Consider the following 18,680-nt stretch of genomic DNA (forward strand, 5'->3'; position numbering starts at 1 on the left):
TCTGACCTGCTGAGGGGTTTTTATCCTACAGGAGCATGCATCCTTCTCGGGCATGGGAAAGTACACAAAGGTTTCACTCAGTTAGACGGCTGTTTATAAGGAGAAGGCCTGTGTCGCTGTGACAAAATACCTGAGAAATTCAACTTAAAAAGAGGAAAAGTTTACTTTGGCTCATAATTTCAGAGTTTTTAGCCAGCATTGATTTGGCTTGGTCACTTGGTGTCTGTTGCAGGGCAGAACATGGTACGGGTATGCAGTAAAGCAAAGCTACTTATGGCAGCCAGGAAGTAGGGAGAGGGGAAGGACCAGAGTCCAATGTCCTTTCAAGGGCATGCCCCCAGTTACCTAACTTCCTTCTGCTGGGCCCTACCTCCTAAAGGTTCCATCCCCTTCCAGTGGTGCTACTCATGGGGGACCAAGCCTTTGACATAGGAAACGTGGGGGATATTTAAGACCCAAACCACACACGATCCACACCTTTGAACTGTACCCCATGAGATTTAAACAGACTGGACACCCTCCCAGGGTTCTGCCCTCTGTGATTGTCCCTCAGAGGTCAGCCACATTTCACAGGACCGTCCTGGCCTCACATTGCCCTGTGTGCCTTAGAGCAGCAGACTGGCCTGTTTTGGACCCCAGGCCTCTACCACTGAGCCACACCCCAGCCCTTTATCTTGAGACAGGGCCTCAATAAGTTGCCCAGCCTGGCCTTGAACTGCAATCCTCCTGCCTCAGCCTCCTGAGTCCCTGGGATCGTGGGTGTGCCACTGCATCTGGCACAGATGTTCTCTTTGAAGTCGTCTTTTTCACACAGCATCTGAGAGATGGTCTGCATTCAGGGGCCTTTGAGGGTGGTTGTCAGAGATGAGTGGCACCCACTAATGAATCCCCCTCGGCACAGCTTGTTCGAGCGTTCTGTTCTGATGGGCATTTTGGTGGTTTCCAGTTTGGGGCTGTTGGAACAGGGTTGCTGTGCACATTCTTGTCCCAGGTCTGGCACGCATATGGCTTCTCTGGGAGGATCACCAGTGGTGAAGTGGCTACAGGTCCTCAGCTGGCCCAAGCTGCTGCCAGGCAGCTGTGGTGCTCTGGGCCCTGGACGGCTCCTGCGCGTGCTTTCTCAAGCGTTTCCTGGCCTGGAGCTTGGCCCCTCTCTTGCTGGGTTCTCTTTTCCGTGGTGCTTATAGTTCTTGTACCGCCATTTGTGGCTGACTCTTCCCTCTTTCCACCTGCCTTAAGGTATCTTCTGGTGAGTAGAAGCACTTGACTTTAATTTAATCAAATCTAGGAATCTGTCTTAGAGGCTTTCTTGGATCTTAAGGAACCTCTCACTGGAGGCCGCACTTACCCCCTCCCTTCCCTTCTAAGGGCTGGGTGACTGTGGCCCTTCAGCTGGCTCTGTAGCTGACTGGTGGTCATGTGGGGTTGGATTTCTACCCACTCTGCAAGACAGCCATCGTCCCACCCACTCGCTGCACACACCTGTCCTTGCCCAGGTCACGGGGTGTCAGGTGTCCACGCACATCTTCTGCTTGTCCCTCTGCCAGTTCCGCAGGGTCCTGGGTGCTCAGCTTTCCCAGGTCTCCATGCCCAGCAGCCAGGTCTGCCCCTTATTTTTTCGAGCAGAGCTGGCTGCTTCTCTGTAAGTGGCCTGACCTGTGCCACGCCCACACCCCTCACACACAGGAATCCAGCGATTGTGACGGGGATTGTCTTAACTCCCTAAATCAGTTTTCGAAAGAACATAGTATATTTCTCCGTTTACTTGGGTCTTTAGTACCTTTTGGCAATTTAGGTTCTCTGTGTAGTTCTTTTTTGTTGTTGTTCGATTGTTTTGTTTTGTTTTGTACCGGGGATTGAACGAGGAACACTTAGCCACTGAGCTACATCTACAGCCCTTTTTATTTTTCATTTGGAGACAGGGTCTTGCTGAGTTGCTTAGGGCCTCACTAAGTTGCTGAGGCTGACTTTGAATTCACAATCCTCCTGCCTCACCCTCCCAAGCTGCTGGGATTATAGGTGTGTGCCACCACGCCTGGCATGTCCCTTTAGTTTTTATAGCCGATGTCTTTTTTTCCTTTGAGATGGAGTCTTCCTAAATTGCCTAGGCTGGCCTTGAACTTGTACTCCTGTGTCAGCATCCTGAGTCTCTAGGTTTACAGGTGTGTGCTACTAAGGATTGAATCCAGGGTGTTCCACCACTGAGCCACATCCCCGGCTCCTTTTTATTTTGAGACAGGGTCTTGCTAAGTTGCTAAAGCTAGCCTGGAGCTGGAGCTTCCTGCTCCAGTTGTTGGGATTCGGGTTTGTGCCCCCACACCCAGCTGGCTGCTGATGGGTCTTTTTATTAAATGTATAAAGTTATCATTTTCTGAACTCTTTTTATTTTCTGTGGTGCTGGGGATGGAACCCCGGGCCTGTCCATGCAGGGCAAGCACTCTACCAGCTGAGCTATGTCCCCAGCCCTTGTTTTGCTTGTTGTTTTTTTAATTGGTAATAATCTTTTGAAATGAAATTACATAAACAAGTTACCAAAAATGTTAATAGCGAAAGGAAAACCCTCATCCACCTCCTCACCTGCCACAGCGTGGCCTACTTGGTGAGTCACATCTGTGTGGAGTTTTCCTGTGGCACATGGCTTAACTTCTTCATTGTCACTTTATCATGGTCTTTACCATGAACTAGTGGGCTGGGGAGGTCTCTCCCCTTTTTGCAGGTCACTTAGGTGAATTGAGTGTGGAGCAACAGGTGGCAGCTCTGGGCCAGCGGCAGCTGTGTCCAGGCAACATGGGGCTGAGGCGGCAGCTGCTGACTGGTTCTGCTGTATGGAAGTGGCCAAGGGCTTCACTTTTCAATCTTGCCTTTAAAACCTGTGTGTGTTCATGTGGTCCAGAATTGGAATGTACCTGGAGTTGATAGGAAAAACGCTCCCTCCTGGCCTTGTCCCCAGTGCAGCCAGAAGTGCGTGTCCCAGGGAGCAGCCGGGGCTCCTCCCGGGCAGCGTGCAGGTGGTCACTTGGATTTTCTCACTCGGTGGTGTAACTAGGGACCCCCCCCCCTGTGCTAGAGCATCCCGAATGCCCTCCTCCTTTGTCCAGCTGTGTCGATGCTGTTGTAAGGACGTACATTAGAGGTGCTTCCTGCTAAGGTGCAGTCTGCAGATGGAACTGCTGCTCTGGGACGCCATCTGTGCATAATTGTGGACCTCAGGTCTCTGTAGAGATCAGTTAAGTTTACCTAAGTGAAGTCTCAACAGTTTGATGTATGTTTCTTATTATAAAGTTATTTTTTCTTTGTAGGAAAAATGTTTTTGTCATTCTTTTGTTTTGGGCTTCTGGGTTTATGAATTTTTTTTAATTTACCTGTTTTCTTCTGAGATTAAGCTTTTTTGAATTGTACTTTTTATCTTTGATCCCAGTTAATTTTGGTCTAAGGAAGAAGGCAGGAATCCAGTCTCATCGTTCTCTGACTGGCTGCTGGTGAGCCCAACACCGCAGGCCAGCTGATCTGCCTTCCCCGAGCCCTGCCGAGCGTCAGCATCCTCCAGGGGCCCTCTTGGCTACTTGCTCTTCTGTGTTTTTTAACAGTCTATTAGTAAATTGGTGGGTTGTTTGGGGATTCACTGGCCATTTCCGGAATGTTCTGTTTACCTGCATGCTGCTGACCCTCTGAGGGGGTTGAGGCCTGAACCAACAGCTCCTGTGGTTCCCACATTGCAGGCACATGCTGATTAAGAAGCTCAGTCAGCTGAGAGAGCAGGAGCCAGAGCTGGCCCAGCTGCTGGCTGACCAGGTGAGAGGAGCCGGGCCCACCCAGGACAGCCCCTGCCCACCTGGGAGGTGGGAAGCTGCTCTCTTGTCTTTGTGACCCAAAAAACAATTTCCACCCTTGCCTTTCAGATCTATGACAACGCCATGATAGCAGCAGGGCTAGTGGACGACCCCAGGCCCATGGTTGGCCGCCTCAATGACCTTCTCGTCAAGGCCCTGGAGAGACGCTGATGACATGGTCCTCCTAGGTGACAAAGGAGATTATGTGCCTGGGAAGTGTCCCCAAGCAGAGACAGTAAGGACAAGAGACCACCACCTTCTTGAGCTTTATTTACCTCCATTAAAGTATTTCTTAATCCACCTTTGGGCTGTCTAGGCTTTGAGATGTCCAGTGAGGTAGCCCCCTTGGCTGGAAGCTGCACAGCCATGCTACTCACTGGCGTCAGGCTCTCCTCAGCGTCACCTCCACTGGGTAGTGGTCACTGATGGCTTCAGCCTGAAGGGAGACACACAGGGCTTCGGGACTTAGCCCCACCCCTTCCCTGGAGGAGGCGCATCATCTACCGACCCTGAGCTGGCAGGGTGCACACTTACGAGCTTGTTGCCCAGGCCGTAGGCCACTTGGAAGTCATAAGGGACAGCGGAGTCGGGAACAATGGCAGCTTGGAGGAGAGCTCCAGAGACCACAATCCTGTGTGACACAGGACAGGAGGTGAAGGCTGGGCTTCAGAGGCTTGGTGATGCATTCTGAGGCTGGGTGCCCATGATGTGTCCTACTCACCTGTCGTAGGCACAGTGTGTGGATGTGACTGTGGTGTCCGCAGTGTCGGGAATGAGCCACTGGAAGGCAGGGTCTGTATGCAGACGGATGGAGGACCACTGGGAGGGGGTCACATAGCTGCAGCCAGCATTAAAATCACCCATCAACATGATGTCCTGCGGGAGACACCTGCCTGTTGGCCCTCGGACTGATTGGGCTGCTAGAGCCCACTGCCCACAGGACAGACCGTCTCACCTCCAGGCCCCACTTCTGCCGGACATCCAGGTAGACGTCATAGAGAGCATCAATCTCCGTCACTGCGTCAGCTGGGGCAGCATGCAGGGGCACGATGGCAAACTCCCTGACATCTGAGGAGACAGACACATTGAGCACCTGGCAGGCAGAAGCAGGCTCAGCTGTTGGGATAAAGGACACACAATGGTGCCCCAAGGTGTGGACTTTCCCCTGCATGACTTGAACAATTAAGGACAACAAGATCCCAACGGGTGTGGGGACGGCCTGGGTAGGGCTGAGGCTCAGCAACATTCACGTGTATATGGGGAGAAGAACTTGACAATGGCTGGTTCTCGACTGAAGGTGTCATTCCCACAGGGCTCACAGCCGTCGTCGTAGTAGTAGCTGTCCAACACGGACACTTGGTCAGGCCTGCGGGAGGGCCAGACAGGAGGTGACCCTGGGGCTGGTGAACCAGCCGGCTCCTTCACATTATCTCAATGAACCTGCTAGCACTGGCACTAGCAGGTGGCCCTGGGGAGGAGCCGGCTCACTCTGGGGCTGGAGGCAGGGGTGGTTGCCTCCACCTGGAGTGCTCTCTTTTATTGGGTTCTTATCCCTCCCACTTTCCTAGGATCCTCCCAGGAGAGAGAGGGGCTTACTGGACTCTGGACTACCCCTGAGCCTTGTGAGGTGCTCTGTGGGTACAGACGGGGTCCTTCTCACATCCTGGTCCTGGCAGTCACAGACTGCACTGGCCCAGGTTTTACCTGTACACGAAAAGGTACTGCTCCTTATAGCTACTGCGTCCCAGTGGCTCGCTGACCACGTAGTGGTAATTGTCCGGTGCATCTCTGGATGGGGGAAACAAAGGTCCATCAGGGCCTCAGCAGGGCTCTGCCTCCTGTCCCTGGGACCGGAATGAAGTGAGGCTGTACCATGGAAGTGGTCTCTTCTCCCAGAACCCTACCCTACCACTGTCACCCACCGATTAAGTTCATCCAGCAGTTTCCCCACAGCTGTCAGGTAGGTGTCTCTGACCTCCTGGACAAGAGCAATGTCGTAGCGACTCAGGATCTAGGGGACAGGGCCGCACGGGTACTGAGCAGGAGCTGGGTGGTGACTCCAGCCCTTAGCTGCCTGGGGCATCGGGTCCCGCCCATCTCAAGGGTCGCAGCCAGAGCCGTGGCTGCTCCTTGGGACATTCTTAATGGTGCAGCAGGCCCTGTCTTCACCTTGCCTGGGTCCTGGGGCTTTTGTTGCCCCATGGAGCTGCCCTGCCCAAACCACTGGCCCTATGTTCGTGGGGCTGTGACACCCTCCCCCTGAGGTCTGCCCTCAGGAGCAGACTTACCTGCACAATGTAGCTAGAGAGGGTTGCATTGGACATCTTGGTCTCCCCAAAACTCCGTATGTTGAAGGCTGCAATTCTCAGAGATGTGACTACGTGCTGCAGGCTGGCCAGGGCAAGCAGCACTATTATGGGCCTTGGGCCCCTCATCCTGGGAGAACCTGAGTTATAGGGAACAGTGGGACATCACCTGTCGTCCTCGCCCCCGCCTCCCCAAGGTCAAGGGCATCTGCCCTCATGGCTGTGCTACAAGAGCACAGGCCAGGGAGACCCTCAGTGCTTTCACCACATATCCAGAGGGACAAGCACCCAGTGCCACAGAAGTCCCTGGTTTTCCTCCTCCACCCACCAGGGGAAACAAGCCCCAGAAGCATGCCATCCTGAGCCACTGGGGCCACCAGAGTCTCCCAGAGCCTGCACTTGCCAAGCAGACCCTGTTCTGTTGGTGGGACACAGCTGAGCCTGCCCTCCCTGCTCAGGGACTGGCTGGTCACCTAGAAGGACTCCACAGATGACCAAGCCTAGCACTCACCCAAGGTGATGTCTGCAGAGATGATGGGATTTCTGCTAAGAATTTGGAATATTCTTTGATGATAATTTTCTCCTTTTGCTGCTTTAAGAAAAAGTTAATTTCCAGAGGGAGCTCTTGGAAGAAACAACACAGCGAGGACTTGCAGATCTGCCAGGGCTCCTCCCTGTCCAGACACTGCTGGTCCCAGCCAGGGTTTTAAGGGTTCAGGCAGGGAGACCGCCCCCAGGGCACACGTGCGCCTGCACCTGAGCAGAACAATGGCACCACCTGTGTGGCCCTTGACAGACCGGCTCCATCATGGGGTGAACACAGCAGCTGATAATGATGTTTGCACTTGGCTGTAAAGTGTCTAGTAAATGTCCTTTGCCCATCCAGTATCTTCCCCACCAGGGATGGGCACAGGTGTGTGCTGGAGGGCAGGGCTGCACTCACCCACCGTCTGCCTCAGATCTAGGATCCTGGAGGTCACCTTGGAGCCAAGGCCAAAGCCAGGAACACAGCTGCACGTTGCCAGCGGAGCCCCACCACTCTGGCCCAGGACCTTCAGAGCACCCCAGTTCCTCCCAATTCATCAGCTGTGACAGGCGGCAGGCTGGCAGCTGAGCAGGAGCAGGGCTGTGAATGGGGGTGCAGGCCATGGCATGACAGCGTCACTGGGTAAGGGTGAGGACTGCAGGGCCAGGCAGCAGGGAACTTTCTGAAACAGATGAGAGGCTTAAGCCTCAGGGACCTTCAGTGAAGAGGTCACAAGGCCACACCTTGGTCCAGTCATTTCAGACCCCTTGGCCTTCCCATGCGTGTTCATGTCCTGAGGCTACAGCAACAAGTCACAGATTCAGTGGCTTAAGACAATAGGAATTGATCCTCTCACCGTTCTGGAGGCCTGGAATCAGCATGGCCATGGGTGCTGCTCTAGGGGAGGATCCTCCTCTAGGTTAGCTCCACTCTGCCTCTGTGATCATGTGGCCTGTCAATCTGTCAATTCTCCTAGAAAGGTAACCATGGTTGCATTTGGGGCCCTCCCAGGTCAGCTGGATAATGTCCCCACCTCACCATACTTAGTCTCATCTGTGAAGTCCTCTTGCCACATAAGCTTAGGACATGGGTATTTCTTAGGTACCTTAGGTACCGTGCTCAGGCAGTCCATCTAAGTGGGCTCTGCCCCATGTGGGAAGAGCTATTGCATCTCCAAGGACAACCATGTGGGAGGCCTTGGTCCCTCCTTGGGAGGTGGGAGGGCCTGGCAGAAATTGTAGGACCAAGGCTCAAGAACCTTGGGGGAGGGGTGCTAAGGGAGATCAGGGAGCAGGGTGGCCTCCAGGGCAGGAGTCAGTAGGGACTAAGGTCAGTCAGGAAACTACAGATCTGGCCTGCTGGCCAGGAACCAAGTGCAGGCTCAGTGAGGGTTAACAGAGGGTAAACCTGAACTTTAAGGAATCAAAGGGCACTGAGAAGTGACTCTGGCCATCAGCACAGGTTCACTGGACTTTGTTATGGCACCTGAGAGATGGAGTCACCAACTTGCTCCAGCTACCAGAAGCCCCGTCAGACTTTTTCAAAGGTCTGGTTGCTGGGTTTTCCCTATTTTCAATCTCAGGAGCAGGCTTAGCAAGTCACTGTGCTCCACAGAGGTGACTTGCTCAGCTTCCAGGTGGATGCGGGGCACCGATTACCATTGACACAGTGTGTCAGAGGTAGCTCGGGTTTGCAGCACACTGGACAAGGGTACCTGGGGGCCTCTCATCCCTTCCCTACTCTTGGGAACTCCCAGGCACCATCCTCACCCTCCTCCTACCCACCAAGAAGGTTGGGACTCAGGCCTTATACAAAAGACTGGGCCCTGGACACCCACTGCATGTAACAGCCTTCAAAACAGGGGCTCCTATTCTGTGTGAGCCCCCAACTCAGCACTGGTGGTCCCAACCATCAGAAGGGGTGGGACCACCTCCACTGCTGTCCTGAGGTTTAAGTAGCAGTAGACACAACACCATTCCACAGAATCACTGCAGCTCTTCAAAAAAAGTCCCGCGCTCCCTGAGGACAAGCCCTCTCAGATGCTGTACCACCATCGATCTTACCTTTCCCTTCTGGGTATTTCCATTTGTTTCAGCCAGTTGTTGCTGTGTAACAAGCTGCCCCAAAACGAGTGTGCACAGCCAGGCATAACAGTGCATGCTGGCACCTCAGCAACCTGGGAGCTGAGGCAAATTCAAGGTCAGCCTGAGCAATTTAGTGAGACCCCATCTCAAATTTTTTAAAAAGGGTTGGAGATATAAGTGCCCCTGGGTTCAACCCCAGTATTGGGGGGGACAAACACAAGTCTCTGTGCACAGCGTGCATTTCCTTTCCTGTGTGCAGGTCTGCAGACCAGCTGGGATGGCGCTGGGCCTGCTGGGGCTGGGCTGGAAGGTCCCAAGGGGCAAGCAGGGTATCTGACACCCCTTGAGGCCTAGGCTTGGACTCTGTGCTGTCCCTTCTGCCCACTCTTTTGGCCCTGGCAGGCCAGTAGGCCAAGCCAAGGTGAGCGTAAAGGAGTGAAGTACACTCTTCTCAAGGCCCCTACTTTGCAGATGCAGAGATGGGCACCAGGGAAGAGAGAGGCATGGCATTCCTGGCATTTCCAGTCGTATCAGCAAGGATATATGTGCCGAGAGCCAGTGCCCACAGCGTGGAAGCTGGCCCCTTTTTTACGTCAGGGTGAGCTGTTTTTACATCAGCCAAAAGGATCTGCAGCTTTCTCCTGTCTCCTCCACAGAAACACAAAGGGAAGCAGCTCCTGACAATGGTCTCCTCAAGTATGAACCAAGTCACAGGATAAAGAAAATCCTACAAACACCCAGTCAGGAACAAAGTGTAAAGAAAATCCTATAAACACCGCAATCAGGAACAAAGTGTTATGGGCCAGACTTTATAGGCAATGACCAAACAGACTCCATTTTGCCCTGAGACTCCACATCATGTAAGAAATGCTCCTCCCATGGGAATACCTGCCTCTGTGCCCATCAAACAGCATAGCATGTTTGGCAACACAAAATGGCAATTCTTTTTTTTTAATATTTTTTAGTTGTAGTTGGACACAATACCTTTATTTATTTGTTTATTTTTATGTGGTGCTGAGGATCAAACCCAGGGCCTCACGCATGCTAAAGCACTTTGCCACTGAACTACAGCCCCAGCCCACAAGATGGCAATTCTTACACAATGTAAAATTGTTCTCTTTGGTTCACATTTTTCTTGGACAATGTACCCTGTCAGATTGGTTGTCTAGATATTAGTAACCATTCTTTAACTTGTACCAAATGAGGATCATTTTGACCTACTTCCCCTTCCCGTTATGATCTCCTGATGTTTGCTTATGGTCTTGAATCAGCAACAGCCACTTATGATTAATGTGGTTTTGGACTGTAAAGGTGTGCTCTAACCCCAGAAGGGAGTCGAAGGGTGTAGACTTGCAGCCTGCCCCTTGACCCGCCAGCTGGTGGATGCCAACCACAGGCTGCTGAATAAAGATGGTTCCATGTCCTGCTTTAAGATCTACTCAGTGATTTAATGCAATCTCGCCATAATAAAAGGACCTCAAAGGGACATGTGCAGTGGCACAGGCCACACAGGGGTCAAGGCAGGGTGCAAGGAGCTGTGCGAAGGCACCCTCAGATCAGGCATATGCTGCTCAGGGAAGTCCACGGTCCTGAAGCTGCATCCCACTTTACTCCTTTCTATGCTATCCAGTATCTGCAGCGCTAGCTTGGAACCCAGGCACACCCCCTTCCTGGCCCAATGCAGTGACCCCACCACATGCAGATGCTAAAATTCCTGAGAGCACTCCAGGTCCTTGCTGTCCCCAGCCCTCCCCCAAACATCCAGAGTCCACTTCTCTCCAATCCTGCAGCCACCACACTGGCCCGCTCACCACTGCTGTGTGGCCTCCCAGCTTCCAGAAACACCTCCATGGTCCACACGGTCCCAGAACATCTCCTAAGTGTGTAATCAGATCACATAACACATTATTCCTCTGCTTGGAATCTGTCACCAATTTCTCATTGTCCTTAAGGAGAAATCAATGCTTACCATGACCTAAGCAATTCCAGCTCAGAGCTTCTGCTCACCTGAGCATCTGGGGCCTTCTGTCATGTCATCCCAGTTTCAGCTTAAATGTCACCTCTTCCAGAGAGGCCATTCCCTCCCTGCCCACAGGGCCCTTGCTGCTCAGTGGTTGTAACATGCTCCTCATTCACACTCCCCGATGGCCGACTTCTCAAGCAGAAAGCTCTGCGGCAGAGACCCTGGCTCTCTGTCCATGTAAGGTCCCCGATGCACACAGCAACACCTGGAAGGCCCAGGGCACCCACAGCTAAGCTGCGCTCAGCTTTCCTGCTCCTCCTGGCTGAGAGAGAATGTCCCTTCCTCCAGGACCCTCCAGAGAAAAGCCTGTCCTCAGAGACACTGGGCACAGGGGACACTGCGGGCATCCAAGGCATAGCTCCCTTCAATGGGCTAGATGTACCTCAGGAGGCACATGTGCTGCCCCACACATCTTGGAGGACAAAGGCCCTGTCTTTGCCATGTCACTGTAATCCCTGAGGAGGTCACAGGCTTCGCTCAGTACAGTGTGCTGCCCTTGGCCCATGACTGGCCTGCACTTGCCAGCCCAAGTTCATTTCTGCTCATTTCCACCCAGGGTGGAAAATTCCTCAGAACAACACACATGAAATGCCAAGACTCGTGACCGCCACTCTGTCACGCTCGGCCAGTCATGCCAAACCCAGTGCGTTAGGGGGCGGATGGCATCTGGAGGCCAGGAGCCAGCACTCCCAGGAGGGCTCTGCCAGCCTGAGCACACTATTCTGCACCCTGATTTCAGGAAAACACAAATACAGGTCGTCTGCCTAAAAGGCACATTCTAAAGTGCATGCTGGGTGCGTGGGTACCCCGCAGCACATGCCTCTGGGGTGCCAGCCACAAGCTGCACTTCCTGGGCATGCAGCAGGGCCCCAAGTGCTACCATGAAAATGCCTCTCAAATCCCCTAGTTCCAAAGCTACTTCAGCCTCCCACAGGCACAAGGAGCGCTCTAGGCAGCTCCCTGTGTCCACCCTGGGGCTGGAGCTATAGAGAGGTACGCAGGTCCAGGGTCCCAAGGCTCAGGCCATAGTGTTTTCCACTGACCTCCCCTCAGCTCCCTAGTCCTGGTCTGCTGGCCTGCTCTGCTGACAGAGCCACCCGAAGGTAGACTCCAGCCACAACCCTCTCCTCATCTTCCTCTGGGAATTCCAATGCCCCTGAACTCCCCTCACCCTGTCTCTTCAGGGGTCAGCCACAGCTGTTCCCAAGCCCATCTGTGAGTCATCTTCCCAAGCTCCCATTTCCTAGTGTGCCTCGTCACTTTCGACTAAGCATTAGCCACTGTGACAGAAGGCAGCATCTGGGTGTGTCTCCTCCACGGAAGACTTACCTCCTTGGAGGGCCAGAGGAACAGCCTACTGGGGGGCACTCAGGGACCTTGTGAAGACCAGCTGCCCTGTGGCCTGCTCACTTCCACGTGCCCCACACCTGTCCTGACCAAAAGCCTGCGTTCTACCTTAGGCCCTTCCTCCCGACAGGCCTGACCTCTCCCAGATTCTCCACTTCCGGATTCTCTTCCTGGTGCTTGGGATTGTCTCTTCTCTGGCCTCCTCCTCCTTGGGGATCCTGGCTCTGGGGTACTGCTGCTCAGCTGGGGCCCACCCTGGGATACTGCCTACAGCCCTCGGCTTCACACCTCAGCGTCCTGCCTGGCCAGGGCCCTGGGGGGAAGGACCCCGCACAGGAGCCTTCCTGTGACTGGGGTGGCTGTCCTGTGTTGGGGCCTCGCGTCCTTGGCAGCGCTAGTCTGCCGCAGGCTGCTCCATGGGAGCAGCTAATCTGGGAGCAGCACCCTGAGTCACTTGAGATGGGCTGACACCAGTGGGGCTGGTCCAACCAGTAGCCGTTGAACAGCCCTAGTTACGGATGTCCTGTCTAGAGTGCGCCAGATGAGGGAGAATCAGGATGGACACAAGCCCATTTTGTGGGGCAGCCAGGGACTGAGCTGTACCTTTCTGGGACAGTGGCCTCTGCATCCTTGGCAGCCTCGTCCTAACAAGGATGGCATGTGCCGGGAGCTGGTCAGTCCTCCCACCAGAAGCTGCCTGTTGGCTCCTGAAGTGAGCGAGAGGGCCTGTGCTTGTCCTCGGGCCTCCTCTTGGACACAGGTGCAGGGTGTAAAGACGGCTTCTGCCCTCTTGGCCTTCTGAGGGCTGCATGTCCCTCTGCAGCTGCCAGGGCGGCTGCTCCTACCCAGCCTCTGCTCTCCCAGGCACCTCAGGATTTCAGCACAGGACACTGGGGCAATGTGACCCTGCCAGGGCAGCCCAGCTCCAGTTGTGAGGAGTCCATGGTGCCGAGCTCACCCAGGTCTTTCCCCCACCTGCGTTGCCCAGGAGAAGTCATGTGCTGTTACATTCTCCACAACTGACCTCTCCTCTGGGGGCAGGGACATGTGCAGGAAGCACACTTGTTTTCAGCAGTGTGGGGAACCAGTGCTCAGGGAAAGGCCTTGCCCCATGGTGGCCTCTAGGACACATGCCTTCTGAGGCTGCAATTAGTACACCAATGTCCCTCCTGTCCCAATCCCCCACTGGCATGAGGGGCTCCCCAAGGCCCTCCCTCCATTCCCACCTTAGCACAGGCACCAGTCCAGGGCAGGATCTGAAACACAGAGGCCTGGCTGTGGAAAGGGAAAGGTGACCGAGGGGGAAATGTAGCAGCCAGACATCTGCCTCATGGGGCCCGGAAGCAGCACCATTCCCAGAGTCCCCTCACCTTGGGAAGGTGACTTCCTGGGCTCCCTCTCCTGGACATGCAAGGAAGCACAGGTGTCCACTAGGGTGAGCACTTCTCCCTGCGTCCCTGTTCAGAGTTCCAGCATGTGCCGCCACCACCAGCACCCTGCCTTGAGTGAGCCGGGTGCAGTGGCGCATGCCTGTCATCCTAGTGACTCAGGAGGCTGACACAGGAAGATCGTGTGTTCAAAACCAGCCTCAGCAAAGGCAAGGTGATAAACAACTCAGTGAGACCCTTTCTCTAAATACAATACAAAACAGGGCTGGGGCTAGGGCTCGGTGGTCAAGGGCCCCAGAGTTCAATCCCTGGTACCAAAATAAGCTCCTAAATGATCGGGCTCTTTTCTCACTTGGGCTCTGTGCGGAGGCGCTGAGGGGCCTCAGGTCCCCAATGACATAGCTGTGGGACACTGGAGAAGTGCAAGCTTGCTGGGGTGGCAGATTCCAGCTGCCTCCTGGCTACCACTCACAGCCTCTGCCATCTTGCTGCTCCCATTCCCAGGTGGCTGGATCCTAAGGAAGGGAAGAGGGGTGTTGACACAGCCAGCTTGGCAAGTGGGTGCCACCTGTTCTTCAAGCTCCTGACAGGCTTAAAGTGGGACAACAGGGACCCCTGAACACATGGACAACACAGATGAGGATTTGCAGGTAGAGAAGAGGACAATGCCCAGAGGGTCCCCTGGGGCCTGCAACTGGGGACTAGTCAATGCCTTGTGAGGGGGAAAGGACCCAAGGGAAAGGACCCTGCAGGGAATGGACTAAGAGTCCCCAGAACCCACTTGGGCCACTGTTCCTAACTCACAGGAGACTGGGTAGAACCTCAGAGGAGCACGGCCCTTGATAACAAAAAAAAATTAAAGCTGGACTAAAGGCAGCTGTGAGCAAAGCCCAGAAGCACACCTCTAAAGACCCTCGAGTCGAACGAGCTTTGCTAGATCCTAACTCGACACTGCTGAAGGAAATATAGAACCCCAGAGCCAGCGATTTAAAATCCACAATATCTTCAATCCAGGTCTGTCCGTGGGTCCAACTCGGAGACAAAGGCCGTTCAGTACAGAGAACAATTAATTACTTACAGAAATTAACTAGGAACCAACAAAAGAGAACTCCACAGAATCCCTAGGGTAGAGAGGCACCAAGGGAAGGATCCAGACCTGGGAAGAGTGTGTCACAGGTGCCCCGCCATGGTGTCCCAGGTCAAGAGTCGAGAACCCCTGGGGGTGCTGAACCCAGCTGGCAGGCTCTCTGTGGAAGGGATGGGAAGACCTGAGGTGGGGTCCAGCTTCACGTGTGCAGCCATCTTGGTGGTAGCCTCCATCTTGCCACCAGGAGACCCTGGCACGAGTCGCAACTCCTAAAGGGCAAATAGATCATTAAGACAATCAGCTGAGTGGGCTGTGCCCTTGACCCATGCTTGGACTGCTCCTTGCTCCTTGACTGTGTGGACATGTTCAGAGTTCATGGGAAAGGCCAAGTGCATTCTAGACGGCACAGCCCACCTCCATCCAGCTCAGCATGAAAGCCCGTCCTCCTGCCACCACCACCCAAGACACCTTCTGTCCTCTAGTCCCCAGGAGACTACAGTCGGTGCATTACTGGCTCTGTCATCCTCTTACTTTGGTCTGTGACCCCTTCCACCTTTGGCAACTGGTTCTCAAACACTGGGACTGGCTTTTTCTAAAGCACAAACTCACCAGAAAGTAGCCAGGAGCCAGCTGGGGCCACAGAACCTGCCTAAAAGCGCCCAAGTATCCCACAGGCCAGACTGTCACAGAACAGGCATAAGCAGAGCAGCAGCACAGAGGATGCTCCTCCAGCCCCAGCAGATCAGCAGGCAGCAAGGGAGGAGGGTGTCACCCGCAGCAACCACAGAGGCCTTGAGTGGAGGTGACACACCAAGTCTGCTGTAACAGACCTCAGTCAAGGGGACGCCAGCACACAGCCACTGCCTTAGCAGCTAAGTTGCCAAGACTGGCCTCAAACTCCTGAACCTCCCCAGTCCCTGGGGTTACTGGCTGTGCCACTGGGTCTAGCAAAGAAAATAAAATCTTAAAAATGGCCCTGGTAAAAAGCACACTACGGCCAGGCACATGGTGCACACCTGTAATCCCAGAGACTCAGAGGGCCACACGTTCAAGGCTAGCCTCAGCAACTTAGTGAGGCCCTGTCTCAAAAAAAAAAAAAAAAAAGGGGGGGGGGTGTGCTGGGGATATAGCTCAGTGGTTAAGCACCCCTGGGCTCAATCCCCTGGTACCAAAAAAAAAAAGTATACTCATCCACGACTGAGGATGGTTGCAGTGCAGCTCAGGGCACAGGACTTATCTAGCATGCAGGAGGCCCTGGGCTCCACCTACTGTATTGCAATTCATTAAAAAGAAGCAAGCCAGCCAGCCAGGTATGCACACCTGTAATCCCAGCTACTTGGGAGGCTGAGGCAGGAGGATGGAAAGTTTGAGACCAGCCTCAGCATCTTAGTGAGACTCTGTCTCAAAATAAAAGAGGAGGCTGAGGATGTAGCTCAGTGCTAGAGCAGCCCTGGGTTCGATCCCCAGTACCACCAAATAAAAATATAAATGCTCGGGCTAGGGATGTGGCTCAAGTGGTAGCGCGCTAGCCTGGCATGCGTGCGGCCCGGGTTCGAGCCTCAGCACCACATACAAAGATGTTGTGTCTGCCAAGAACTAAAAAAAAATAAATATTAAAAATTCTGTCTCTCTCTCTCTCTCTTTAAAAAAAATAAAATAAAATAAATGCTCTACCAGGTTCATTTCTACATACACTTCTTGCCTTTCCTGACCAACTGTTTCCCTCCCCCTGCTACAAAGGTGTTTGTGAATCCTCAACCCCCCACCCCAGCTACAGACCCAGGAGAGAGAATCATTAGCCTGGGGGGACAGGGGGGTCCTATTCAGAACCGGGCAAACAGAGCCTCTGAGTGCCCCTAGTTCAGTCCCCAGTACAACTGGAAAAAAAAAAGGGAAAAAGTAAAATTACTACAACCAAAAAAACTGAGAAGACAATTATTTGCTTACTCAATCTGCACTCTCCCTGACCCCTGCCCAGATAAACGAGGAGGAGCTGGACAGGTTTTGGCTTTGCAGAACTGAGACAAGTGCTTTCACTTCTTCCACAGGACTGCTTCAAACATCAACTCAGTGGAAGATGCCAAAAGTTTTCTAAAAGTAATTATTCCAGGACGGTTAGGCTGTGATAATCAGAGCATTCAACCTCTTTGCTTTTTCCCCTGGACTCAAAAAATTACCTACTCCAGTAGGCTAGAAAAACAGAGCCCATGCCTGGAACAACAGGCTTCTCCCACACACTTCTGCATCCATCCAAGGTCAAGCCTCACTTTTTAATACTTGAAGTGTCCCTTTACCTCCCTGGGTTATGGGTTTTGCAAAGCAGGAAACATACAGTAATATTCCCATGGAAATAACGTGGACCCAGTATCAGTTTCTGGACACTTGTCTCTCAGCTTAGTCACAGTGGATGACTTCTGCCTAATCCCAGTGCTTCTGCTGGAGATTCATCCCAACAGGGTCAATATGCTCACATCCTTCACCCTGAGTCAAAGAGAAAGCTGTTCCAGTTAGGGATAACTTAAAAATTTTCTGTATCTTATGATACTTAATCTTGCTGTTGGGAAAACACCGCCTCTCTCAGGACTAGCTAATTCCTAGGGAGTACAAAATTTAACTAGGGAGTGTAGACTCATAGGCAAGCCACTACCCTCTTTATCTAACTCACACACCATTATTTTCCTTCCTCTAAACCATCCCACCGCCAGGTACCAAGCATCTGGGGAACAACACTATCTAGCCCAAAGCCCCTGGAATTATTTATTCATAAAATGTATCTCATATATATTTGCACATATTTAGTTACATAGATGGACACAATACATTTTTTTAGGTTTTTTTTTTTTTTTTTAAGATGGACAAATCATCTTTATTTTTATGTGGTGCTGAGGATCGAACCCAGTGCCTCACATGTGCTTGGCAAGCGCTCTACCACTGAGCCTCAGCCCTAGCACCCCCACCCCCAACTTATTAAAATCAGCCAATCCTATATGTCCACTCTGTCCCAGGTGCCTTTCCTGCCAAGGCCCCATGAAAGTGCTCACCTAGGCTTCCCTTTGCTCCTGCTTCCTCCTGAGCAAACCCTTCCCCTGTGGCCCTGACTGGTTTGGCATGCTCCCTCTTCTAGAGAAACTATTCAGTTCCTCTTTTGATGGCACTGACCTCTACACATTGTCAGGCAGGCATCTCCATAGGCTAAAACTCCAGACAACCCATGCTTCCCTGCTGCCTTCCAGGCTTGTCCTATCTACTTAACTAGTCCAGTTGGGAACCATACTACAAACTAAGATTTCCAAACCCAGAGACCAAGTAATACCTCCTAGCTCATTCACACAGAAAAAAATCTTGGAATTTCTCTACCATTTGAAATTCAACAGTCAGAGCTAGGGTTGGGGATGTAGCTAAGTGGTAGAATGTGTGTTTAGTATGCAGGAGGCACTGAGTCTGCCCCCCACAAACGCAAAACTAAATGTTACCAAAAAAAATCCAGAAGTAGTTTTACCCAAGTAATGCCACTTCTAGAACACAAAATCTTGCAGCATTATTTAGAGTAACCAAAAAAAAAAAAAAAAAGGAAGCACCCATAAGTCAATTAACTGATTAATGAAATGTGGTGTATACCTACAGGGAATGTTTATTCAGTCACAAAAAGGAATGAAGTGCTAAGTCAGCTACACCATGGATGAACCTTAATTAGTAAAAGCCAGACAGAAAACTCCTGGTTTTACGATTCAGGGGAGACGGAACACAAGGAAACGGGGAGGGAGAGCAGATAGCTTCCACCTGGGGTCATTAGAGGGGCAATGGAAGCACAATCTTGTGACTGAAAAACCACGGAATCGCACAGGTTCAAGGGGTGACTTTTACATTATGAGCATCACACGTTTAAAAAAACAGCAAACATTATCTTTCCTCAAACCTACTCCTTCGCCTTGAGCGGTCACTCGTACAGCGCCTGGGATCCCACTTAACTCAGATGCTCGGCCAGAAAGTAACCGACGGCGACCGGGCCGGGCCGCTCCAAGCCCTTGGCACCGGCCCTTCGCGCCCCGCGCCTCCCCTCCTCTGAGCGCGGCCGTCCGCACCACCGCC

General features: G+C 52.8%; 2 protein-coding genes across 8 annotated transcripts in view; one reads left to right on the top strand and one right to left on the bottom strand.

Annotated features, from left to right (window-relative positions):
* Trap1 (TNF receptor associated protein 1) overlaps positions 1-4,130 on the top strand; it is a 36,661-nt gene extending 32,531 nt beyond the window's left edge. The window contains exons 18-19 of the mRNA XM_048789246.1: positions 3,720-3,792; positions 3,900-4,130. Of these exons, the coding sequence (XP_048645203.1) occupies positions 3,720-3,792; positions 3,900-4,001 (175 nt within the window). The 3' untranslated portion in view covers positions 4,002-4,130. The remainder of the gene's footprint in view (positions 1-3,719; positions 3,793-3,899) is intronic.
* On the bottom strand, positions 139-13,697 carry Dnase1 (deoxyribonuclease 1). 7 transcript variants are annotated; one of them, XM_048789248.1, is made up of 13 exons: positions 10,558-13,697; positions 8,726-8,845; positions 7,519-7,634; positions 7,080-7,344; positions 6,648-6,725; positions 6,119-6,276; positions 5,753-5,841; positions 5,535-5,618; positions 5,081-5,196; positions 4,786-4,946; positions 4,552-4,706; positions 4,365-4,461; positions 4,084-4,266 (listed from the first exon to the last, which is right to left on the bottom strand). In XM_048789248.1, exons 6-13 carry the CDS (start codon positions 6,263-6,265, stop codon positions 4,213-4,215), a joined length of 903 nt encoding a protein of 300 aa, XP_048645205.1. In that variant the 5' UTR covers positions 6,266-6,276; positions 6,648-6,725; positions 7,080-7,344; positions 7,519-7,634; positions 8,726-8,845; positions 10,558-13,697; the 3' UTR covers positions 4,084-4,212. The 7 variants fall into 7 exon arrangements, 6 of the variants coding, with proteins under 6 accessions (XP_048645205.1, XP_048645206.1, XP_048645207.1 ...); XR_007342615.1 differs by lacking the exons at positions 7,080-7,344; positions 7,519-7,634; positions 8,726-8,845; positions 10,558-13,697 and adding an exon at positions 139-4,014 and having other exon boundaries at positions 4,106-4,266; positions 6,648-6,858; XM_048789249.1 differs by lacking the exons at positions 7,080-7,344; positions 7,519-7,634; positions 8,726-8,845; positions 10,558-13,697 and having other exon boundaries at positions 4,552-4,668; positions 6,648-6,872.
* Between the last annotated feature and the right edge of the window lie 4,983 nt (positions 13,698-18,680).

This window comes from Marmota marmota, unplaced genomic scaffold (assembly GCF_001458135.2).
Source record: "Marmota marmota marmota unplaced genomic scaffold, marMar, whole genome shotgun sequence".
In the NCBI taxonomy this organism is placed as follows: Eukaryota; Metazoa; Chordata; class Mammalia; order Rodentia; family Sciuridae; genus Marmota; species Marmota marmota.

Excerpts from the sequence above, each read along its gene's own strand:
- Dnase1 (XM_048789248.1), bottom strand. The coding sequence starts at position 6,265 with ATGAGGGGCCCAAGGCCCATAATAGTGCTGCTTGCCCTGGCCAGCCTG. Across the intron at positions 4,947-5,080 it reads GTTCTTCTCCCCATATACAC|CTGAGCCTGCTTCTGCCTGC; the intron begins GTGAATGTTGCT and ends TTATCCCAACAG. Across the intron at positions 4,267-4,364 it reads ACGGCCTGGGCAACAAGCTC|GCTGAAGCCATCAGTGACCA; the intron begins GTAAGTGTGCAC and ends GTCTCCCTTCAG.